Source organism: Grus americana, chromosome 18, assembly GCF_028858705.1.
Source record: "Grus americana isolate bGruAme1 chromosome 18, bGruAme1.mat, whole genome shotgun sequence".
Classification (NCBI taxonomy): Eukaryota; Metazoa; Chordata; class Aves; order Gruiformes; family Gruidae; genus Grus; species Grus americana.
The window spans coordinates 8,994,862-9,021,002 of record NC_072869.1 but is presented as its reverse complement, the minus strand read 5'-3'; the positions used below and the strand labels follow the sequence as shown (position 1 = coordinate 9,021,002).

At 40.7% G+C, this 26,141-nt stretch overlaps 1 protein-coding gene across 5 annotated transcripts in view; it reads right to left on the bottom strand.

The window, feature by feature from the left end:
- SEC14L1 (SEC14 like lipid binding 1) overlaps positions 1–24,749 on the bottom strand; it is a 43,531-nt gene extending 18,782 nt beyond the window's left edge. For 2 of the 5 annotated variants that reach the window (XM_054846432.1, XM_054846429.1), the window contains exon 1: positions 22,864–22,962. Coding sequence is in view for 2 of the 5 variants with exons in the window: in XM_054846427.1 (XP_054702402.1) it covers positions 22,864–22,926 (63 nt within the window). In the remaining 3 variants the exon portion in view is untranslated. Of the gene's footprint in view, positions 1–22,863; positions 22,963–24,106; positions 24,256–24,628 lie in introns of those variants that run through there. The other 3 variants (XM_054846427.1, XM_054846428.1, XM_054846430.1) reach the window with 3 other exon arrangements.
- Between the last annotated feature and the right edge of the window lie 1,392 nt (positions 24,750–26,141).

Sequence of the window (26,141 nt, the reverse complement as noted above, 5' to 3'; positions counted from 1 at the left end):
GTTGACTTTTGGTTTTAGAATCACTGGGGCTGGAGAATATAACCCAACTGTTTTATTTTTTTCCTTTTCTTTCATAGTCACTAGTGTATCTCCACTTCTCTTTGGCTTTTTCCCCTCATGTGGTAGCAGTAAAGTAACTAATTCTTTAGCTTTCTTTCCACATTCTGAATTCTTTAATTTTTGCTATTATCAGAACCTAGCTGGCTTTGATGAACACGTAGAATTTCCAAGGTGCCCTAGTGCAGAAGAAAACTTCAGTAACATAAACAAAGTAAATCTGAGAGCAGAACATGAAACAATTCTTTAAAAGAGCTAAAATATCCACTCGGTCCTTTTAAATAATTTTAACTGCTCTGAATATAGCTGGGTCACAGCACAGGAACAGCACCAACAGGGAGAGGGTGTGGAAGAAAATAAGCAGCAGCTGCAGAAAGTATGCAATGGTGGCACTGGAAAAGTGCACATCTCTTAATTCCCCCTTTTTAAGAATAAAAATACTTAGTTTGAACGCAGCGTTACTATGGTGACAGTGGTGCAATGCACTAAAACAGTGTCAGCTTTTTTCCCCCCTCGTGAATGTTTTTAAACCATTTTTGCAGCATGATTGTCCTCAGTTCATAAAGCTCCTCTGTAACATACCAGAAGTACCACCAGTGAGTGGGTACACATGCTCCTTTTTTCAAACTTTTCATCTGTGCACAGCTGGCTTTGTTTAAATTAAGAATAGAAATAATTTCTGGGTTCAGAGATGTGTGCACAATAGAAGTGACAGAGCATTACTGTTGTAACACAATAGCAAGCAGTGGGGAAAAAACCTTTCACAGCTTCAAGAGAAAGGGAGGATGGGTCCTATTAGTATGGTACAAGTAGCTTCTTATTTCTTTTATCAGGCTCTTGTTCTGGACAGAAGGCTGGACATTTTACAGTCATTCAAGAATATCTCAGCCCTTTCACTGAATAAGTCTCAGCATTCTTTCTAAATTAATCCCTATTTTAACTATAGGGACTGTACTTAAATGTTTTCCTAAGTCAAAAGGAGAAAAGATTTCCAGAAGCAGCAGAATTGAGCAGTACTTCTGGGTTTAAGATTGCTTCATTTAATACTTTTATTTTGAGGACCTTATGTTAAAACAAATATTTTAGAGAGACTGGAGAGAAGGGGAAGTAGATATCTAACATTTTTCTCACTACCTTAAAAGTATTTTTTACTTTTGGATCACAATGAATTTTCCCCATCTGAGTAGCCTCCTCTATGCCAAGCCTTTGCAAGTCTCCTTCATTGCACATACTGATGCATTTCTCATATTAGTTCTCAAAATGCTTCCCATTTGCCCTGTGAACACTTGCAAATTACAGCATTACCTGTTCAGAAGTGCTTATTGAACTGCGAGCAAAAACACACCCAAGAAGAATTTGTTGTTCTGAATGGGAAGACTGAATTGAATGCATTCAATTTGGACGAGAACAAAATAATTATCTGCCAAAAGTTGGCAAGCTCAATGCTTACAGCAACAAAGCACTTGAAGGTTTCAAAGAGATTAACAGCAACACAGGATTCTTTCTCCCTAAAGAACATGCACACAGAGCACTGAAAACTGTTCACAGCCAATTTTATTGGGCTTTTAAATTAGGCTGGTTTTTTTTCTTTATGTACCATTGCCAATATGGTCTTGTAATGCATCATTTCTCAGCACAGCCTTGTTTGAAGAAAGAAGTGATTATAGTAAACCATAGCCACATCAAAATATTCAGTCTGATTTAAGCATAACTCTCTCTTCCACATGTGCAAACGGTTCTCTCTCACCCTGCAGAGCCTATTAAAGACTACAGGACACAAAGATCTTGCTTCACCATGGACCAACACAGCCCCAGAAGAAAACCTGTAATTTGTGGTACAACACAGTAAGAGACATGAGCCAAAGCAGCATATGCATCACCAAGACTGGAGCTATTAAAAGAGCATAAGATTAAAGAAAGATCAAACACTGCTTTTTCTTTTCTAATAATCAAATTGAATGGATTTTGCTGTGTTATTGAGGTGTTTTGAACCAGAAATTGTCTCAAGTCCAGCTTTGCAGACAGGAAAGAACTGAACTGTATTATCCAATATTCCTTTAGCAGTCCGATAAAGCAGAGTATATAACAAAATGCTACACATTTTCCCTGTAAGATAGGTCTCTTTACAAATAAAATCATTAGATATTACACACTCTTCTGTCAGGATTTCAGTTTTACTGTATAGATACAATCACAAAAGACAATTAGTTCCTCAAAAGCAGAGCAGCTGCAGTAATCCTGATGGACTCAATCCAAGATTGAAATGCTGTTGCTGTAGGGCTAAATGCATCTAAGAAGGATGCTGCAAGGATGTTACTTAATTTTACCATTTTCTTCTGTCACAGTTAAAAAATACGGTGTGTGGAGATTCTGGTACATAATGCAGGTAAAAGATGCAGGCGTGCTCATCCTCAAAGCCTCTACAATTGGCACTGGGCTTGACATGAAAGGTTGCATCGCCTCTTTGGCTGAGAGACATCTGTGTACACACCTTTCAAAAAAAATTATTTTAAGCCTGCAATTCTTTTGTTCCCTAATAATGTACTTTTACAATTTCCCACCAGCCTCTGGAACATTTGTGTACTCCAATATATTAGAAGCTGGCATTGTGCATCAAGAAAAACACAGTATGGTGAAGCAGCTTGAACTTCAAATTTAATGGGCTCATTATATAAACCCTTAACTTCCTTAATGCATGTTAACAGTAAGAACACTGACAAGAGTAATTTCAAACAAAATAGCACCGTATCAAAGCGTCTTTTCTAACTGCTTCCCTTAGCAACTCATGTTCAGAATAGTCAAAATAAAAGGATGTATTTTACTTTTATCTTTGCTAGTATTTCAGCTGTCTTTAAAGACGTGAAAGCAATTCAAAAGTGAGAGTATTTTAAACTCACTGCAGTCATTTTTCATACCCCAGGGAATTATACTTGCTGCTGCCCTTAGATTTTGGAATTTAATATCAGCAATAATGGGATCCTTTCAAAATACCACCTTTAGAACAGCATTTAGGTATGACCCCAACCCAGTTCTCAGGAGGACCAAAGACTCTGTTCTGGCTTTTTGCTTCTCAAACCATACCTAGGCTAATAAAATACCTTGATAATAGGTATGTGCTCAGTCCTCAGTAGAGAAAGTCAGTCATTTATGCAAATAAGTTACTCAGCTTCTCTGGCCAGATTAATATATTCCCAGTCTCCTGCCTTAAAGGATAGGGATTGTTCAATATTTCCATTAGATGATTCAAAATTAATTTCTATGCTTACAAGAAGAAAAAAGATCTGATAAAACTTGCAAGCAATCTTACACTGTGGTGTTACTCTTATTTTAGCTAAATCCTCCAAATAGAACTTCTGACCTGCCAAAATAAGTAGGAATTTTAGTCCCCATTCAGAAAATTAAGCATAGAGTGCTTTCTTAATAGCTTATTTGCATGAAACAAGCTGTGAAGATGGGGGGGGGGGGTATGTTTTCCGTTCAAAAAAATCACTAGAACAGCAGCGTTCTAAGAGTGGCACAACATTCTCCAAGGACACCTCAGGAGATTCATCCTGCAATCGAACCTAGTCTGCTGCATTTTGTGTGTACCACAGAAACTTTAATTTCTGTTTGCAATACCTGACCATGTTTGGGTACTAATCTGCAGGTGCATACAACATTCACTATGCTTTCCTATCCATCTGAGTATGTGGAATTTCAGAATTATTCCTGAACGAACAAGAAACAAGAAGGGTCACTCAAGCAGGATGCTGCCCTAATTTGACAGGCTGCATCATTCCCACAGCATGATCATTCCTGCATATCACTATCCCCTTCACTATCCCCTTCCTCCCGCTGCATTAGAGCGCTGTAGATCAATAGGAAAAACATTGACTCATGGGAGGCCAACCAAGAGGTTTCAAATTCTTGGCAGCTGCATTTGGAAAGAAATAATACTGGATTAACTCGCAAGTCAGCAAATACCTTCTCACCCCCCCATATATTGCTGTTCATAGGCTCTTTACAATACCTACATATGTTTAAAAATCATTATACTTCTACAAAGAAGGGTGTATCTCAGTGCCAGTGTATCTTATGGATGTTAGTTCACGTGTTAGTAACCAGATCAAGGGCATGTATGTGGAAGAAAGCAGATGAGTAAAGAGGATATACCTCAAAAAGCTCTGGAAATAGTTTTTTGGTAAGGTAGCATTCCCAGGCACCAGGAAAGGGGAAGTGAACTGGACTGCAGCTTGGGAAACAAAAAAACATCTTTAATATACAGGTAGTCAGCTTTTTGGAAAGGAACATTTCTGTGAAGCCAGTTCTGGAAGGATGAACGGTCCTCTAAAAGAATACCTTCACTGCTACAAACCAAACCCTGCCACCATGCAAGCAGCACAGCTAAACTTTGCTTTTTTTGCAGTGAACTTCCCCCATCAGTATGGCTCTCCACAGCAGCCCTTGTTCAAAGTAGGCTTAAGTGGGTTTTTTTCTTCCACTGTGTTTTCACTTCATTAAGTGTTCTCCTTTACAAAGAGAGGTTATTTTCTTATTGCTGGGAAACAAAAGCTGCTTGGCAGTAACTCAGTAGTAAGAACTCTCTGTCTCTGGAAAAGACAAAGAAGGGTTTAGTTACACAAGACTACAAATGAGGCTTATGGACACTACACATAGCCCACCCAGCATGAGACGCAGATTCAGACCTATGAACAAATGGCTGTATATCATCTGAAACACAAACATTTTCTATATACACATTTCTGGTCCTTGACAACTATGAAGTAGTTTAACCAACCTTATTTTTCACTTCTCCGTAAAGCTTGGCCCAGTCTATGCCATCAAGATATGACTAGTCAGATTTTCAAAGTACTGGAATGATGACCCACTGCACAACTGGTATTTGTAAAAGTGGGTATTAGATGCAAGACGACCTTCCCTACTACTTTTCTTAACAGAGTAGAAAACACTATGACTTTATTTTAAAAGGGAAAAAATGAGAGCTTAAGCTTTCCATTGCAATTTCTACTTTAAAAAGTGTTTAAAAAATAAAATTAGAACTAGAACACAATATGCTCCTTCAAAGCTTTTCCAGCAAGATTCACCAATGGTTAACCTGCTGGCTATCACAGCAAGATCAACAAAAGAAATGTTTGCGTAACGACCTATCACTCAACTGGATTTAAGTGATGAGAAAATACATCAGAAAATACCTTGTGTGGAAGCCCTTTGTCGAATTAAAAATTATAATTCTTCACCTGAATGAAAGCTACTTCAAAGATTTTAAAAATCAAGACAAATTAAGCAGGCAGCGAGTGTCCATTAAAAGGAAGGCTCTGTGTTCCATCTTGTTTTGTTAAAAAAGAAACCAAATCCCAATGCCCCACATTTGAATATACCTTCATTTTAATATATTAACTTTGTAAGGGGAAAAACTCTTCCACTCCATATATGAAGAGCAGAATTTCACTGAAGACAGGAAAACCCAGCCTTTACAAACTGAGCTATACTTGAGAAGGGCGTGAATAGCAGAGAAGAACTGGCAGAACATTCAATCTGACAGCCCTGCAGATGGCTCTGAGGGGACAGCTGCATCGTGCGGTGGGATGGATTCGAGTGAATCTCTTAAAACAAAAACTGAGTGACATTCACCTGGCAAACGTGAGCAGCCCCTTACCCTAAACTACAGGCAAAAAACCCGTACAACTCTCCTTTCTCCCCATCACTTTACCACATTGGCAACTGCATCCTGGTCTTGTTTTACTTTATCTCTCTTCTATCTTCCCTCCATTACAGTCCAGAAACATTTTACCCTGTTGGGACACGAGTCACTCAGGAACAGGATACACTGTCTTCACCCTTCCTTTCCTGGTACAAGATGCAGTTTGGCCTCTTAAGTATTAATGATGACTATTAAGTATATCCAAGATAAAATAAATAACCATTCTATAAGTTACACAGAAAAATCAATAGGACAAGTCAATATAAGACAAGCATTCTCCTTCATTTTAGAGGCTAAAAAGTTCTTGTTTGGTACACAAGTGTACAAAATGTTATTGACCTAGGACCTTCTGATTAGTGTATTTAGAATGTAAGCTTATAACATTGGGAACAAGCAGCGCCTGTACAGTTCACATACAGTCTACCAAAGCAAAGCATTGTCAAGTAATTGCCCAAAATGGCCCAACTGCTTCTACTTTGCAGAAATACATCCCAGCTTTAAAGTTTCAAAGTGATGGAGTTAGTCTAAAATTTTCATAAAGGGGGCTGTTAAAGTTTCATATAATTGTGCATGAAATCTTTGAACTACAATGGCTTTTTAGGTTTTGAAGTTTTAATTTTTTTGTGTTTTTTTTTTTTTTAGTATAGACCACACAAATACACATTATACAATTTATTTGACAAGTACTAACAAGAATCTACTCTGCACAGATTCTGTTAATGAATTCTAAATGAAGGCTAATTAATTTCTCAGCAAGAGAAGCAAGCTTGAAAAACACCTCTCAGATATTCTCCAATGTGGTGAACAGAGCTTTCAGGTAGATTATCTGGGAAGTAAAATTGTCAGTGGTTCAAGAACTTATTGCAGCATGATATTCAGATTCTTATAATGCCATATTTATGATATTGCACTGAAGTGGCGCTCAAATTTATAGCCCAGGTCTACATCTCCTATATTCAGATGATCAAGGGCCCAACTGATTCAAGAGATACTTAACACACTGAATCAGCCCTGACCATATAGACATCACTGGAACCTGCACAGGTCTCAAAGTATTCCCTGTGCTTCCAACACCCACAGGTGTTAACCTCAGCTCTAAGGAGCCCGTACAATCCTACAAACACTGAAGATCAATACAGAAACTAGTTCATTAACAAGATCAAGTGAAGCCCTGTTGATGTTAAGAGTAAGAAATGCTAAGGTGCATTGCTGTTTACAGTATCCTTGTCCCTAGAAAAGCATTTGAAGCCAGTCAAGCCAGTAAATTGAACTTTCTCACCTCCTCTCTCATTTTGTTGAATGGAAATGAAATTCCTGAAAAAATCTCCAGGAAACCAGGAGCTGAGGGAAATGAAATCAACTATAAGCAGAGGTGGACAAGAAAGCATTTATTTCCCTGGCATTCACCAAAGCCATTAAATTCTTGCCACTGACAGCTCCTCTGTCACTCAAGAGTTCTCTGCATGGAAAAGTTTGTATTAGGTGTACAGAAGAACATAATCCCTACTCCTCCTCATCGTCTTTTGATGCTCATACTTGTTTAAAGACGTTCTCTTGATTTAATCAGGTTTCATTGAAAAGGATTTCAGACCCTACGCTGCAGTGAATAACCCACTTATACCTAGCAAATGTCCACACAGAAGGAGGAAGGGAGGATAAGAGAGATTTATTCCAATACATTTAAATTCACCCCTTAGCTTAACTATATAAAGCCTTAGATTTCAACACTCTGTATGAAGAGGATCCATTTCTGTTCATTTTCACATTTAGCTGTATTAGAAGCCCGTAGTACTTCAAAGTTAAGTAAATATCCAGTTATGTTTCTTGTATATTTCAAATATACCCTGCTCCTAGATGGTATGAACAGAGCTAATGAAAATCTGTTAGCAATCTTGTGGGTGTCACCACAGAATAAACAATACCTATTTCTTCTACCAAATAGGTTAGCAGGCCTGCCACATGCAAAGCAGGCACGCAATTTGCTGCTGAAATCCTAGAAACACACCGAGAAAGCTTCTGACCTTCACATCCCTTCTGCAAATTCCTGAAACAGAAAGCATCTGAAAGCAGGGAGGACATTGCCCACAACCATTACAAAATAACCCAGTATACAGACTAAACTCAAATTCAATAGCTACTTTGTAATGTTGTATGAAGAGCTTTGATTCAATACGTTAAAAAATCTCTCTGGAGTCAGGAAACAGTACAGAAGCTATTTCTGTGCTTTAGCTCAAGTGAGTTACTCTAGCTGAACCCATAAAAATGTAGAGACAATTTTTTGTTTGCTTCTGGATCAGCATCACTGCAACCAGCACTTACCACCCAAAACATATACAGGAGGTACACAGGGGAAGCAAAACCACCTTTCAGAACAGAGACCCTGTGGCTTTTGACAAGGAACAAAGCTCCATTACACGTAACAGGAAGTATCACGCAGCTCTGTAGACACGGCCCAAGCTACTTCACGTTTAATCTCTCTCAAGTCTTCTGCAGTGTAAAAGGAACAGCATCATGTTAAGTTTCAGGCCTAACAATAAACACCCCCAGCCACAAAAATCATGAAACAGCACTGAAATTGTATTATAAATGAAACTATTCTCAATAGCTTGCAGTTAGAGTGCTGCTTAGACAACAAATCACACACACATTGGGTTTCTGACAACAGGACCTTTTTCATGTGTTAACACTGCTACAAAGCACTTTCAAGTGAATGTAATAGCACTAACACACAAATACCGGCATTTCTGTTCATCTCTCTAGTTCAGGCAGCATTTCCATGGTTACAGCGTTGATCACTATTGGCTTTAAGTACATTCCAAATATAGACCAAATGCATAGCTTGGCATTTTAAACAGCCCCAATAGCTACCCTGCAGGCTAGTTCTTGTAAACTAGCTCTGAGTCCCTAGGAGGTGTAACGCACAACTATGCTATAGTGCTGCCTGAAAACTTAGCGTACTGTGCATTGCATCATCCAGGTCGTTTGTAAATGCAGTTGCTGCAACCGGACGGATCTTCAAGCGATCTCATCACAGCATCCGCACCATATTCCAAAACTTTGGCACCCATCTTAAAAATAGGTTTGTCTTGCTTGTGCTTAAACTTCTTTCCTTTGAGGCCACCATGCAGGGATAGCATCAAGAGTCCTACTGAAATCAAAGTAGCCTTACTGCACAAACATCACCCCAAGTCACATGCACTTTGGGATATTATTGTAGCTGTCGATCACTGTTTGCAACAAGTACACCTCTAGGTAGCTGCTGCAGAGAATGCTTTGGAGAAATTCATGTTAAGTATGCATTGACTAGATAGGATTATGCACATTAGTATCACTTTCATTAACAGGATTTAGAACTAATGATCTTCTATAGCTATTAAAAGTTATAGAAGACATCAAACCCAAACTCCAGAAGATAGTAACAATTTCAGAAAAAAATCCCTTTTCCTTGTAGTAATTTAAAAAGTTTACACATGTTTCGGAGTTTTAGTTCACATTCTCTGTGAACTGTATGTGAACCAAGGAAGCGCTCATTTTTCTACTAGCATACAAACCAGACATCAAAAGGATTCCACAGGCAGGTTATCAAAAGGATGCTCCATTTAGATAGCACCTACAACTCAGTATCACTAAAACTCTAAGCTTAGCCAAGGAAATACTTGATAATACATATTCATAAAGCATTCTTGACAAATTTGCGTTATACTAAAAAACCCATAACATATTTGCTTAAAACTGCCTCAAACCAATATAGGGGATAGAAGAAAAGGTAAAAAGCAGGAGCAAGGAGTTATTGGGGGACAGGAAGGACTGAAGAAAAATTCCTCTGTGTTAGAGCATAAATGTGTAGGCCACAGAGCTGGTGCAGCTCAGCTTCCAGGGTTTTCAAGCATGAATAAAGTTATATTTTAATTTTTCGTTAAAATAATTTAGACCTTATAAATAAAGCAGGAGATTCAAAACAGGCTATGAAGCAATCTTCCAGATAAGTGGAATTTTACCAGTAATTCACTAGTGAGTTATGCAATTGTGGTAACCAACTTACCAGACTGAGCAAAGAGCCTCTGCCTTCCTGCGCCGGAAGAAACAGCCAGACACAGAAACCCCTATTCTCATGAGGGATGTGACTGGTCAAGCCACCCACGTAGGCTCTTTCTATACAGATCACTACTGTATCCCCCCTCAGTGTACCCTTCCTGCATGGATACTACTCAATAGCCGGGTGCTTTCAGAGAAGTGGTCACATATAGAAGCTTTACTAGCAAAATTATAGCGCCCTGTGTTGCATATAGCCGCACGTAATGAAACTGGAAGGGGACTGACTCTTTACCACCTAAGAACCATCAGAACCATTCTGCTGCATGCAGAGACACAATCTTCTTCCAGATAAAAAGTAAACTCTTCAGTGATTTAATGCAACTTTAATCAAGCTTTTAGGGGTGAAGGTATAGTGATACAGCAGGCAAAAGAGTTTGGGGATAAAGAATCTGACCTGAAGACAAGGGCTAACATTCCATGTTTTATCTGTAAAAGATGATCTTTAATAACCACAGGCATGCCTCAACAGTACTTTAATTGGAAGAGTGGTTTCTTTAAAAGAGATACAAGTCATCTGTGGTTTGCTTAAATAAATTTGCACAGCCGGAACTGTGTAATACTTGATTCTCTGTGTGCGAGCCTGAACATCCATCTTCAGAGAACAAAATGAATCAGTAGGGTGGGATTTGAGGAGAAAGCGGATAGCCAGTGTAAGAGTTTAAGAGTTACACCTGCTTGCCCCCCAGACACTCACAAGAGGATCACTAATTCTTTTTTCTCCCTTCAAGAAGTCCAGAGAGCCCAAAAGAGCCCAGGGCATAGTGCCACTCCACTAAAGAGTGAGCAAGGCAGGCAGCCTCTGCACAATCTTGAGACATGAATCTCTAAAACGAGAAGCTAAAGTAGAGAAGTTGGGCAAGTACCGCTCCTTCCTCAAGGAAAAAACATTAAGGACTGAAAACCCAAACCCAAACATGCTGAAGGCAAATAAAATAATTTAAATCTTCCATTCCTCTGGAGTAAGCTGGGAAAGCCGGATCACTCAGGTTAGGCTAGCTTGGGACTGGAAGACCAGTATCAGCTTGCTGCTTAGAAAAAACCCAACTGGCATTGCCCTGGTCTAGGTTGAACATCAAGGACAGACTTCATAGCCATGCTGCTGTAAGTTGCTCTTCAGTATACACAGACCTTTGCTGACTTAGTGTGGGCAATAGCAATATCGGACTTACTTGCAATTTCACTTTAACTTGTTTATATTAAATGCATGTGCAAAACTATTCTACAGAGAAAACAAGCATTTGCTCTGCCCATGTTCCAAGCAAGACAGATGGAAATCAGTTCTGGCCCTGAAGCCACATAGCTCTGAGCACACCACTTTCTTTGACAGAACGTGCCCTGCAATCAGAGTCAACTTTAGTAGTTTCTAGGATGGGAAACTTGGCTTCTGACCCTAATTGCACAGGACATGACTGTTTCAGCTCAAGGTTAAAGTACTATGGAGAAGGGGCTGACCTCCAAAAGAGCATCACAGTAAATGCTGGCAACAGGCCAGTGAAAGCTTAAATGCTTGGAGACAGACATGTGATTACTGGGGAATGTGAGCTATTCTCAACAAGCACTTCCTATTTCTCTAAAAACTGCAATGTATCAACCCTTACACAACACAGGAACATATCTTTCTTTGAATTTTTTAAGATACACATATCAAAATGACTGTAAACCATTAAGCTTGTCTTACTGTTGCTTTTAAATAACCATTACTTGTCTTACAGCAGCTGAACAATGACAACTATGTTCTGCATTGCTAACGGGCATCTCACAAACACATAGGATACTGTCGCACTGAAAGCGGAATTTGGTACTTAGCTTCCCCATTCCTCTCCAGTTAATAAAATGGCATGTCTGGTTCCTCTGCAGTCAGTTTTACTTTAAAATTCAGCTTTAATCCTACTGTGTCCACTGAGGATCTATTTTTGGAACAGTCAAATATTCCTTACCACTCTATTGTTCCATGCTTAAGTCTCACTTTTATGAGTCCTACAACTGGTATTCGTCACTTTTTTGGTCTTAGAATCACAGACAGACATTTTCAATAAGCAGGTCTGTTAAAACATGTTTAACATCTGGAATATGTTAGGGTATTTTAAATAAAATTATTACAGCGTAGACAAAATCTAATTTATGAGTGGAGGAGGAAAAGACGACTACAGCATTGCTACAGTATAGGTTCAGAATTCCTCATTAAACCATTGTCTGAAAGGTTAAAGACTTGTACTACCACAAAGAACAGTCTCCTGATCTCCCACCGCATGAAGGTTCAGTGAAACAGGTTTGACTTCATTGTCTCAGACTGCACCCACCAGGTTTTAATTTGGCCCAGAGGCAATTAGCCTCTAAGCACTGCACGAGTGATTTCACTCTACCAAGAGTATAATCAGTACAGTAAAGACAGCTTTGCCAAAAGAGCATAATTCAAGATAAGTAGTATGGCTCAACTGTAAAGGTCTCGGTTTGGCTTTCGGACCAGCAAAATATCAGCTTCCAGGTAGAGAGTAGTTACACTCTATTTAGCAAACCATTTACAATTTATTAAGTACATCAATTAAATCTTGACCATTCACTAATGTCAATGGACTGTCATCAAAATGTGGCACATAAGGGTCTGGAGGCTGCAGACAATTTACCTCTTAAGCTAGAAAGTTGAATGTAACATTTTTTAAAAAAGTCTTAACCTTACATACATGTCTGCTGTATCAGGAGATGCCTCAAAAAGGTTAGAAATTGATGGTGGAAGATCAACAGTACAAGACAACAGTGGTTCCTCATATGGAATCATGAACTATTAAACAGTCCAAGACTCATCACTATGAAAAAGAATAATTTAAAGTCTGAGGGAAATGCCTTAGAGATCCAACAGGGCAAGCAGCACGAGGAATGTGAACAGGGTTTTATTGCCTCTTTCAACAGAAGGAGCAGGTGGTGTGAAGCTGAGTGAGCAGGAGCCAGGTTTAGATAAAGGACACAACTCTTGACACAGCATGTCATGAAGCACAAACTCCTGCTGGAGGGCGTCATGATAGAGTTCACTTGGCTCCAGAAAGGAATTGGGCAGAAAACACAACACGTGCGGTGCTATTATAGACAACCGGCACATTCTGGACCAGAAGGGCTGTCAAGACACATTGCTGTAGGATGAAAGAGTATCCCGAGAGAGTGTTACCATATGTTTATCTCATTCTTCTCCTATTCCCTAGAGGCAGTTACTGCCCTTGGCCACTGCCAGATACACAGCACACTAGCTAGACAGGCCTTATAGTACAATTCAGTACTGTGGTTCTCATCAAGAGACAGAATACAATCCTTTTCCCCACATCCAAACACATCATTAAGATAACAATAACCAGGTAATATCACTGCTAGATGCATCACTGACATGTTAAGGTGACTTCTGGCCCCCAAATCTGCTCCCCAATAAAATACGAATAGAAAGACACCACCTAGCTTCAAAAGATAAGCCAATTAAAAAAGAACAGTCAAGACTCCTTTGATTCTTTTCTAAAAAGCAATTAAAATCATAGATTATAGACCATCGGTTCTTTGTTCTTTACCCTCCTTTACAGCAAAGGACAGCAAACAAAAGCAAGAATCAGTTTAGTCAACACAGAACAAACAAGTTCAAGTGAAATTGCTTTAAATCCTGTCATTACAACATCAGTGGCTGCACCATGCAGACCATGAAACACTTCAATAGAAATAAGTAATTTCATAGAGCCATGAATTCAGTAATGAAGAATTTATCCACAGGCCAATGAATTGTGCAGCAAAGAGTTTTGCAAATTAAGTAGTATAATTTACACACTGAATAAAAAAAGTCAGAAAAATGTCCTCTGGAAAGGATTCTGCTGACTGATGTTCCTGAACTGGACTTAATGTCTATGACATTCACATTTTACACTAAATGGAGACACAATGCACCCAAGAAAGGAAGTGCTCTCATCAGGAAACTAACTGTTCCCCTTCTGTTGTGGCATAAACAAATATAAATGATACATTGCCATCCTGACCATCACCAGAGAAATATTCATTTTAGCAAAATGAGATCTATTATTATCAAAGCAATATGATATAATATTACAGCAGCAGTAGGCAAGGCAGAAAGTTATCACTCTCAAAGAGGCTGAGACATTAAAAGGTCTGCAATGTAGTTTTCAAACTGTTACGCAGATTGATCTGCATATATTCCAAAAAAGACCTATCCTCAAGTTTTGATAATATAAATAACAAATAATCCAAAATGTACATAACCCTACAGATTTAGATATTTAACTTCATGAAACTATGACAGTGTCTGCAAAGGCTAATTTAGGAGAATCCAAACATATATAATGAAGAATTAAAACCATTTAAATAAAAATTCATTTTTAATACAAAAGGGTAGCTTATCTTTGCTCCCTCCCACGATCCCTCCGCTGTCACCAGAGTTAGAGCTGTTAGGTTCCGCCAGTCCTGTGATATTTTTATTTTCAAATTTACCGATATACAGTCCCCAAACCTTATTATCATAAAGTAAAACCCAAGAGGAATCCAAGATAGAAAATGTTCAAATCTGAAATTTCATACATGAATACAAAGCAAGAAAGCCAACCAGTCAGCTCACATGCTGCCCCATTAGATCACACAAAATATCTTTTTTTTTTTTTAATTTTCATTTTTCTAAGGTAAGGACAGATTTGCCTTTATGCCAAAGCAACTCACAGAATCTACAACTCCAAGCCGTTAAGCACATTTTGCAAATACTTTGCACTGCTAAAGAATACCAAAGCCTGAAGACTGATGAATCAAGTTTCTAATGGCCCCTTCATTTACTGTTACAGCAACAAGCTTGGGCATTTTTCGAACTGCAGATCCCTAATTATTTTCCTACAGAATCAAAGGCTCCCGCAGTGCAACATGTATTGACAAATGCCCTGCTGATTTGCTCACTCTTCCTTGTGGCCAGCTGCCATCAGCTCACTGACAGTGCAGGGGGACGAGGACATGTCTCCATGGGGGTTGCCTGTGACCCTGCTGAGGATATCAGGCTGACAAGGTATTTATTCTCCTCTTTTTTTTGCCAAGACAGCTTTTGACCAGCCTGTTTCCCTAAACTGGCTTGCTGATGAACGTGTCTTTGCAGGAAGCCAACAGGAGCAAGCTGGGACACCAACTTAGTTATAATGGGAAACCATATATTCGGTTATTTTCTCTGACACTTAAAGAGCGAGCCCATGAACCACAAGCTGAAAACCTCTGAACTGGGCGGAAATCAGTATTACTTGGGCAAAAGCAATGCAGAGAATAGCCAGGACCTCAGGACCTGATCTCAAATTTTGATGGCTCATTGCTTGCTTATACTCTTGGCAACACTGCCCCACACCGCTGCAGAGCCCAGATGATGCCAGCCACAGGTTCTCCAACCATATTGCCACCGGTACCTTCCACCAGCGGAAGTTCTTGGCACAACTCTCACCTCAAACATCACTGGCCGATGGCAAGTGAAACAAGCTGTGTGCGAACTGACTGTGAGAAAGCCGAATTACTAGATTACCTGCAACAGGCCCTACTTAACATTTTTCCTGAGCTGCTAACCTGACCCGTCTTAACTGTATCACAACAACGAGATAAAGAGTTAATAATTCAGCTTAACAGCCTAGTGCTTCATTTAAAATACATACACAGTAATTTTAAACTACATGAAAAATGGGAAGACAAATTCACTTGGGAGAAAAGAAAATAGACTATTTAAGACTAACCTGTAATTAATTTTAACTTGAGCTAATTAACAGATTTCCTTGCAAATTCTCAGAAGATTCATTCTATATTCAGAATGCAACAGTTTTAAGATCACATCGCCGCCCTCCTTCCAGAAACATATTGAATTCAAACTAAGTGCAAAGCAAAACCAATCTTGGTTAGGAAAATCACAATGAATACCCCTCAATTCTGTGTTCCAAAATCTGGACTCTAATTGAATGTGCTTTACGGAAAGTCTTCAGGGGTTGCTTCCAATCCCTCAGGCTCTCCTTTGACTCCCTCTTTCACAGTGTGCTTGTTTCCTAAAAGCACAGCAGCTCCAGTATTCTGCTGTAAGAGCTCCACGGGAACAGGAGGTGCAGATTGCTCATGCTGGAGGTGCACGTAACTGGCCATACCACACGGAAACACCTCATTCTACGTCTGCAGCTGACGCCTCTGATCTCTAAGCAACCTCTGGTTCCTCATTGGACATGTTTTTAGAATTTAAAAAAAATACACCATATCTTTCCCACAGGGTTTTGAAGGCTTTTACACATGCTTCTTAATGGCTAACCACACTAAATTACAAGCATTAAGTTATACCTTTTCCAAATCATAACTGTAGTATCACAGGTGTCTGGGTCTCTGCAGAATGTGTTAACCACTTCCTTTCTGCCAGGATCCCACGTGTTTAATTTTGAGATTTTTAATTCAAAGGCAACATCACTTGGCTGATCAACAGAACCTAGAGCAGCACTTCGCACCAGTCTCAGAGCTAAAACACCTGCAAAGGGTGAAAAGCTTGGAGTGCTTTCAGAACAAAGCAACAAGAACTGTTTTGATACATACTTTTCTTCTATTGACACCTTTCAGAGTTTGACAGTAGTGGTGGCTTAGCTTTTAAAGTGTAAAAGACTTGTTAAAACACTGACTAAAAGCATTTGGTGAATCAGAGAACTGCAGCTGTCAGCTACAGTCAGGTCATGTGTTTGCCCATAAAAAACAGGAAACAGCTAGCCATGGAAATATCTAAGCACATCATGAAGTAACACGCAAATTGCACAGTAAGCAGGCAGCTAAGTCAATATTTTTCCCTAGTGCTCAACGTAACTCTTACGTTTGTTAACTATGGCTCATTCCAAACAACTGTAAGAACAAATGAGTTTTTGGCCAAGGTGTGCTAACACAAGAGACCATCAACAACAACATAAAACAGCAGTTAAACTGCAGACACTTATTTGAAAATAAGAAAATCCACCAAGGCACTGTTTTACCGATCCATTTCCAACTGTAAATAAGCCTGAATTTTCAACAAAGACAGGAAGCAAAGCAGATGAGAGTCTGGGAGTCACAAAAGGGAAGGGAAAACCACGGAGCAGTTTCAGGAATGCACACTCAGTTTGCTCCCTTCCCCGGGCTTTAACTATCCAAGACAAATCCTCAAGAAAGCGCACCGCACTGCGGGAATAAATTACTCCTGTATACTTTTAAAGCCTACTTTGTGCTTCCTTTTTTCTCATCCGCCTGTCAGCCCCTCTTCACATGAAGTGTGGAATGCATTTTTTCCAAGAAAAAGAAAATGAGAGTAGAAGGAATAAAAATTGTAGAGATTTATGAGCAGGTGTGGCACTTAACTTGATACATAGTTATTTTTTTTAAATGACATTTTAAAGTAATAACCTTTAAAATGAAAAGATGATATACTGCCTGATCAGGAAACTCATTACAATCTAGATCAAGGGATTATACTTTGATTTGTCAATCTGAAAAAAACAGATAAATTTTTTCTAATCTACTCCATCATTGAAGCGTATTTATGCCATCTACAATGTTATTACTTTCCTGTAATTTAGGGATACTTTAATTCATGGAGTTTTACCTTAAAAACTGAGGTTCTTTCAGATCTATAAAACCAAAGAAAGCCAGTCAGCCTGTCATCCAAAAGCAGCAAATTTGAAACATTACAGTATAATCAAAAGGGCACTAGATGTTATTGAGAAAGATTCATGCTTTAGATACTTTAGATATTCTATCAGAACAAAGGGAAAACATGAGACCAATTTTTTTTTTTTTTTAAAAAAGGATTTTGATGAGCATACAGTTTAGAAGGAAGTGGTTTTCGGCCTCAAGGCAGTGCAAGATTAATTGCTATTTTTATTTTAAAATAGAAATTAAATGCATTATTTCCACAACTGCAAGCTCCTGACATTGATGACTAGTTTACCTACAGAGTTCTCTTCACTGTTTGGCACCAGTGGAAGCTGACAAATGCCAGGAACTTCAGAGTCGAAACATTATTTTAGGTATTCAAAAGACTGCAAAATACCTTTGAAAGTCAGTCTTTTGTCACAGGCAGATTCAAAAATCTTAGTTTTCACAAAGCCACAAGTTCTTAAAATCTACATTAATTTGACTACACGTGCAGGACTGGTTTAGAGCACACTTGCTGTGTTCAGCCACGTTACTATTCATATTTATTTCTGAAACCAAGCAATTTGTGGCCGTAAATAAGACATTTTCTAAATGGCCTGAAGAGCAATACATTTCCCACAGAGCTTCCAGAAACTAAAAAATCCCTCTAATCAATGGTTCAATTCAATGTGGTTTTTTCAAAAATCTTACTTATATTCCATTTGCATAAATTCCATCCTTGGAATGCCATAGTAGTTGATTATTCATTATTTAAATTTACTTTGGAAATTAAACTCAAGGGGAATTATCTAATGCATGTCAGACTGAAAATGAATGTGAATCTCCAAAGTCAATTTTAGCCTCGTGTGTTAAGAAAGCTTCAAGTTCTTAACTGCCTTTTAACATTAAGAACTACTTATTCAGCACAGACCCTATATTACTTTAAATGCAAACCTCTTTAAAGCAAATATCAAAAATTGAATCTATAATCTTTAAAAGTTTTATAAAAGCAGCTTCTCAGTTTTTCTCCAATATATTTAACCTTGGTAACTTGACAAGTGAGTCTAAGTAAACAGCCATTTTTCCACATTTCGACTGCTTCCAGCATTACACAAGCTTCAACACGAACAGAAGGAAAAATGAGGCGAGATTCTATTCAGTCTGATGAACAGCTGTGCAAGTTTTTTTTAAATATGTATATGCATACATACACTATAAGTTTTCAAGAAGTTGATTATGACAGATACACCACAGAGCAGCCAAAAGTCATCACATCAGCACTGGTAACTATTTGGTGAAATCTTATTACCTGTGTTAGGCACATCAGGCTAAAACATGATAATTTCTAGCCTGTGATTCTAGAATCTTTTCAAGTTCAGGAGACAGTTTCATTAAAAGATTTGCATCCTGTTCTTACTGTTTTCAAAGCAACTTAGATATTATCTGGAACCACACAATTCACCAGGAAAAAGGAAATCTTCAGGGGAACTAGCTTATATTAGATTTGACATAGCTTGCCTTTAATGATAGAGGCAGGCAAGAGGCACGCAGCAATGGATCTCCCAACTCCCCACCAACCACGGTACTTCACCAGTTCTCTCGCAACCTGGAGAGATAAGGGGTTGTGCCTTGAAGTATATTGTCACAGAAGGACATCAGGGTTCAACAGAAAATTTTTGGATTTCAGTGGAGGAGCATAAGAGAAACTTATTTTCAACATCAATTCAACTTAGAAAAATAATTTTCACTGCGTCTGTTTTAAAAGTCTTTATATCATAATTGTCTGCAAAACACTTGTCAATCTTGGTTTAGATCAAAGTGGAATTAAATCCAGGTTTTTGTCTTAATATAGCTGCACTCACCCTTCATAGAATCATGTAATGGTTTGGGTTGGAAGGGACCTTAAAGATCATCTAGTTCCAACCCCCCTGCCATGGGCAGGGACACCCTCCACTAGACCACGTTGCCCAAAGCCTCATCCAACCTGGCCTTAAACACTTCCAGGGATGGGGCATCCACAACCTCTCTGGGCAACCTGTGCCAGTGCCTTGCCACTCTAACAGTAAAGAATTTCTTTCTAACATCTAATCTAAATCGACCCTCCTTCAGCTTAAACCCATTACCCCTTGTCCTGTCACTGCACTCCCTCATAAACAGTCCCTCACCAGCTTTCCTGTAGGCCCCTGCAGGTACTGGAGGGCTGCAATTAGATCTCCCCAGAGCCTTCTTTTCTCCAGGCTGAACAATCCCAACTCTCTCTGCCTGTCCTCATAGGAGAGGTGCTCCAGCCCTCTGATCAGCTTCGTGGCCTCCTCTGGACTCTCTCCAACAGCTCCATGTCTCTCCTGTACTGGGGCCCCCAGAGCTGGATGCAGTACTCCAGGTGGGGTCTCACCAGAGCCGAGTAGAGGGGCAGGATCACCTCCCTCGACCTTCTCGTCACACATCTTTTGATGCGGCCCAGGACACGGTTGGCTTTCTGGGCTGCAAGCGCACACTGCCGGCTCATGTTGAGCTTCTCATCAATCAATACCCCTAAGTCCTTCTCCTCGGGGCTGCTTTCAATCCATTCCTCGCCCAGTCTATAGCTGTGCTTGGGATTGCACCGACCCACGTGCAGAACCTTCATAGAGACACCAAAGTTCTTTCAAGACACCCTAGAGCAGCATGAATGGAATGCTGATTGTACTTTATTCTCCCTCAAGTACCTCTTTGAACAAGTGGGCAAATAGGAAGTTTGTAGTGTAAGTGACCCATTCTGCAACTGGCATTCACTTGGGTGCTTGCAGAGAAATCAGCATAAAATTCTTCTTTTCTATCTGAAAGCTAAATATTAGTTTGACTTAATGAGTTCCAATTTGTAGTTGGAACACCTATCATCCAGGAAATCTTTAGAGTCCACACAGGCTTCGCTGACACTGGTGATCTTCATTACTACTCTCTAGAATGAATTAGCTCTTCAGTTCCATGAAACTCTCAGGGAAGGGAGGACAATTTTCCAAATAAAATTTTTAAAAGTACTCAGCACCTTAAGACAAAGATGAGATCCCTTGCAACAAGATTCAAGCTAGAAACAGTGATTTTTGTTAGACGACTCAGCATAAAGAACACTGCTGCCACATTGACCAAAGGTTTCTTCCAGAGGCTTTTTACTGACAGCTGATTGTCTGTGACATGTGGGTTTAAATCTCTGTTTGAGGACACATTCTCTCAAAGGTTGGGTGCAAATAGAAGAGAGGGACAGAGAAAAATCAAACAAAAAATCATATTGTTAAAGTTATTTGTTGGGTGCTTTAAATTCAAGCTTGGTATATACCAGGATGTGTTCCTCATTTTAGAAGAGCTGCTGGCACTGTGCAAACAACATTATAGCACTTTTTTTTGGTGAGAAAATGCAACGTAGTATTTCCACTTTAGTAAGCACAGAATTTGACATGAATATTCCTTCCAGAAATACTTCATCAACATATGCAATCACTATTCATCCAAGGGAAAACAGTAACAAAAAGCATCAAACTATCATATACTGTTTATATTCTTTAAAAAATTTGGCTCACAGAGGCACTCCTCTACATACTTCAGAAAACGCACGACAGTTTTGATATATCACCACCAGGAATTTTACAAGTTTTAAAAACCAGTAACAGAAGCAACATGGCAGGAGAAGGATGTTCATCCAGTGATCACATTCTGAACAAGTTCAAATGATAACTTGCTGCCCTGACAGACAAAATAAATCATACATATTATCACTAACCTAAACTTTAGTCTCAGAAAGCATCCTGTTCAGCTGATTCTTTTTATAAACATTCTCCTCCTCTTAGTTCACTGTTTTAATTTTTCAGCTATTGTTTTCTCCCAGTTGCATATGTAGCATAGCCTCTTTCTTTCCAAATGAGGAAAAAACCTTTCACGTAAGAGAAGACTTGATATTTGTTAAAGATTATTCTTCAAATGTTATACCCAAGTTACAGAACAGTTTGAGAACAAAGTTAATATTAATAGTCAGAAGTGTTTCTAACTACGCCCAGTAAAGCACTGTGGAAAATCCTGATGTCAGCATTTTAACTCAAAATATCCTCAAAGAAGTAACTTCAAAGAATTTTTGCCTTCAGTTCAACAGCACGATAAAGACTCCTCAGTTCAGCAAACAGCTAGAGATTTTTGTCCAAGAAACTCATTTCTGTTGACTGACCTAAGAACAAGAACCTGTATACTTCACTGAAGGCCAAAGTTATACACACAATCAAATTTAAATTAGAAACCATCAGAAGCCTAGCTGTCAGAGTGTAGTAGGTCCTAAAAGACCTTCAACATATCAGTCAGACTCTTCACCACTCATGAAAATAACCATGCTCTGCCTTGAAGTGTTTGCAAGAGCAAGACCTGCATGTGTAATACTGGAGGCAGCTTTAGGAATAAGATAAAAAGAAATTGAAGTATTCCCCTCAGAGTGATCTAATACTTTTTTGCCCTGTGACTGCAAAGGATCACTTCTGTAAGGAACTCTGCACTCCAAACCATGTGATCTATCTAAATATTTACACTATGAACACTATTAAAACTCTCCTCTGGAGCCATTGAACATAGTATTTTCAGCAAGCGAAACAAAACAATTAATATTTAGATTATTTAGTTTTAACTGTTTTTATCAGGTAGAAGCTGCCCTGACTGCTCTCCTCAACTGCTCTTTGTAACTCATGAGAGCCACACAGCTGCAGTTTTGGCTGAATATATTTAAAAATATCAAATGCCTACTTCCTTTCTGTTTTCTAAAGGAAAAAAGGGAGGGAAAGGGGGAGAGAGAGAAAGAAGGAACCTAATTAGGGTTTTCTTTTTTTTTTAATTACTATTTGCAACACTGGCACACAAATTAGCAGCCATGGACCCAAGAAGCTTTTTGTTCATCTCTCTGGCCTCCACAGCAATTTTTTTTTTCCTCCCCCCAAAGTACTACCCATGTTTAGAATGCTTTCTCCTCTTTTGTTCAGACTTATCCTTGCTTTCATGGTTTTCTCTGTGCTCTCTAGCCCTGTAAACTCAATACCAACGAAGACACAACCACAACAATCTATTAATCAACGTACTTAACACTTTCTCCCATGCTAGAATAGATTGCTCCCAGTAACCAACTGGGAAGTATGCTTCAAGCCAATTTTTGCTCTAACTTTAAAATAAATCTATGAACTATATCTAAACTTTGGGAGAAAAAGAACACATTATGTAAAAAAAATACACTGGGTAAAAAAGAAACCATCAAAACACATATATCTCAAATTTTGTGTATCGTTTCAGATTTGTGTGTCCTACAGCACCTATCAAACAGAACCCAGTAACTACTCAGCAATACAAGGAAGTAAATTACAGCAAAGATTAATACTTACAGCCATAATTAACTCAAAAGGGTGTTTATACACCCGTACGGGGGATTGATACTTCTGCACCATAGCTGCAGTTGATCTGCAGTCAGATCAACTCAAACCTGAAAAAGAAATTTTTAAAACCATCTGTCAAACGTAGGAAGCCATTTTCAACCTGCTCTTACAATTATTCTGTGCATGATAGCATGCCAGCAATTCTACAGGAAATTCTTCACGATTCCTTGATGACTTTTTTTTTTAAGAAGACGCAATGGGGCCTTGAAAAACTACGTGTATTTTAGTCAGAAATGACTTATTTCTTCCAAAGATGAGACAAAATTAGCACATTTTCAGACCAGTTTTAGTAACAAATCTTCAACACACTTTATGACTCTTCATCAGGATGGTGAGACTTCCTGTGCTGCTGCTGAGAACCAAACATTGACACATACCAGCTAAAGGCAGAAAAGCACTGCCCGGTTCCCCAGCACAGTAAGTGGGCTGCCTTGCTTATAGGTCAGGCAGAATTAGGAGTATTTAAAACAAAAAAAAAAACCCCACACACAAAAAGGGAGGTTAAAAATATATCAAGTGTTAAAACCTCTTGTTTTCAGAAAGAAAAAAATGGATCACTACAGTACACTGATATAAGGCATTCCTTCGTCATTTCCAAGTCAAATTAATTAAGACTTTTGAGAGAGAAACTTAAGAGATAGCTGGGGAGAAAAACTTAGAGAAACTACAAGCATTCCAATATACGGCCAGAAAAAAAAAAATCACTAGCAAAACAGACAGGAGCTATTCCAACGGCTTTTGTGTCTGCTTTCCTCAGCAAAGTGTTCGACCCGAACTCTCTTGAATGCAATTACATTTATTGAAAAAAATACTGGCACTAACACTTGCAGATGAAACCACGGGCTGCTAGCCAAACTCATTTCAGCAAGAAATGGTTTTATTACAATAAGTTAGCTTTACTTTTTTTTAATGTGTTCTCACGTTATCTACAGTGCTTCTGGAAAGCCTTAACTCCAGCTCCGGAGCCCGGCAGATGGGCAGCGCGGCTTCTCAGATACGAGAAGCAGCCAACAATAAATTCAAGAGTCACAAGAAAGTTCACCCGGCATTCTATTCAAGAGAGGAATTTACCCATGACTACTCCGCATTTTAAAAAAAAACACCTGAATCAGCAAAAAACCCGTAAACCCTCTATAATCCTCACACAACAACAACAACAAAAAAAAAAAGAGTTACACAACAAAAACTCAACGTTTCTTTCCACCGCTGGCCAGGGCAGCGTTGCCTTCGCTCCGCCGTGCCCCTTCCAGGCCGGGACGCTCCGGGGAGGGGGACGGGACCCGGCGGACACCTGTGACAGCCTCGCCGCGGGCTGCTCCGCGCTGGGAGAGCCCCACGCTGCCCCTGAGGGGCTCCGGACGGGGCCGCCCGCTCCGGGGAGGGGGGGACGAGAGCCCAGCGGCCGCGGCGGCACCGTGACCCGCCCCAGGGCCATTAACCCGCCCCACCGGCACCACATAGGGAGCGCCGTCTGCTCCTCAGGGCTCACCGCGGGGGCCCGGCCCGCCGCCGCTAGCGCTGAGGGGAGCCGGCGGAGAGCGGGCAGGGGGCGGACGGCGGGAAACTTGCCGCGGGGGACGGCAGCGGCGGCGGCGGCGGTGGGGCTGAGGGGAAGGGACGCCGGGGGGAAGGGAAGGGGGGGGGGAAAGGAACACGAGCGGCGGAGTACGGGTAGGAGAACGCAAGGGGCAGGCACCCGCGCGGCGACCCTTACCGCCTCCCGTCACGACGGCCGGCCGGACTCTGGCCTCATGCCGGCGCGGGGCAGCGCTGCCGCCGGTTCCGGCGGGGGAGGAGGGAGCGGCGGCGAGGGAGAGTGGGCGGGCGCCGCCGCCTGTTGTTACTAGTGACAGGGCGGGGGCGGGGCTTGGCCCCCGGCCAGGGGCTGCGCATGCGCGGTCGCCCCTCGGGGAAGCGGGGGAGAGCTGCGGGAGTCTTCTCCCCGCGCCTGCGCACTGTCACCGGCTGGGGGGAGGTGCATGCGCAGTGCGTGAGGCGGAGTGCTGGCGGCAGCGAGGGGGCAGAGCTGCTCTCACACCCGCAGGCACACGGACAGAGGCGGTACCCAGGGCTGGGGCATCCTCTGTGGGCACCTCCCTTTGCCTCAGTCTCCCTGAGTACCGCTTTTGTCCTAAACCCTTCATTGCTGCCCTCAGCGTGAGGGTTTGGCATACACGTCCCTCCTGGAGGCGAGGCCGTGGCCCAGCCTGGGCCCGTTGGCTCCTCAGGGGCTCTGCGTGGGTGCCATGTACGACCAGAAGCAGGAGGCGAGGTTAGGTAGCGATGCTGGGTCTGAGGCATCCCAGCTGGACACCAAGCGTGATGGAGGGGTGTGAGGGCCCAGAGTAACGGCCACAGCTGTCGTGGCATCACTGGGTGCTTCAGGGAGACGGTGCCAGGCCAGGGAGAGCAAGCACGGGGCAGAAACTGCCCACAGGCCTGGCTGGGACATGGCTTATCTTTCCTGAACGGGCAAAGAACTGCAGCCTAGGATCACAGATGGTATCTCCTGAGACAAAGTACTGTATTGTTTCATTAGTAGTAAGCAGTCACCCTGTTTAGGCTAATCACCTGAGGAGGTGCAGAAGGAGGTGTGCAGGCTGGGGCACTGGCACCTGCCGGGAGCTCTGCCCCACAGCAGGAACTCTGCACCCGCTGTGGGAGCGCAGGGCCCAGCCCAGACCTGCCTCCGTCACCGCTGGAGCATCTCTCCGCCTCTCTTCTGCCTCTATCTTTAGCCAGCAGTCACCCAGTCTGGGGTGCTTTGCAGTTTGGGATGTCTGAAAGAGTTCTTTTCTGTCTTAGACTGGGTCTAGCATGGCTTAACTATGATGTACTAAACGCAAGAAATACAATTGTTTTGTACAGTACCAATGTAGCATAAACTGTCTTAAAATAAGGACTTGAAAATTAAGGGCCCGTGCCTCTGTTCCCTTCAATGACTCTATTAAGGCAATTCTTTTACCCAGAACATGTTTTATTACTGGGCTACTCAGAAAATAAATCTTTCTACTAAAATTTAGGGTTATTATCCTGTTCCTTTTGGTGCAATTCTTTCTCTAAGAAGACTGAATTTGTGGTTACTATTAACGAGTGATTCAGCTACAGTTCTTTCCCTCACAAACCATGTGTCTTTTAAAGTTAAGTCAAGAATAGTCTGTTGTCTAATCTGAAACTTGTAACAAGAAGTTGTTTAATGTGTTGAGAAATTGTTTCTTTAAATCTGG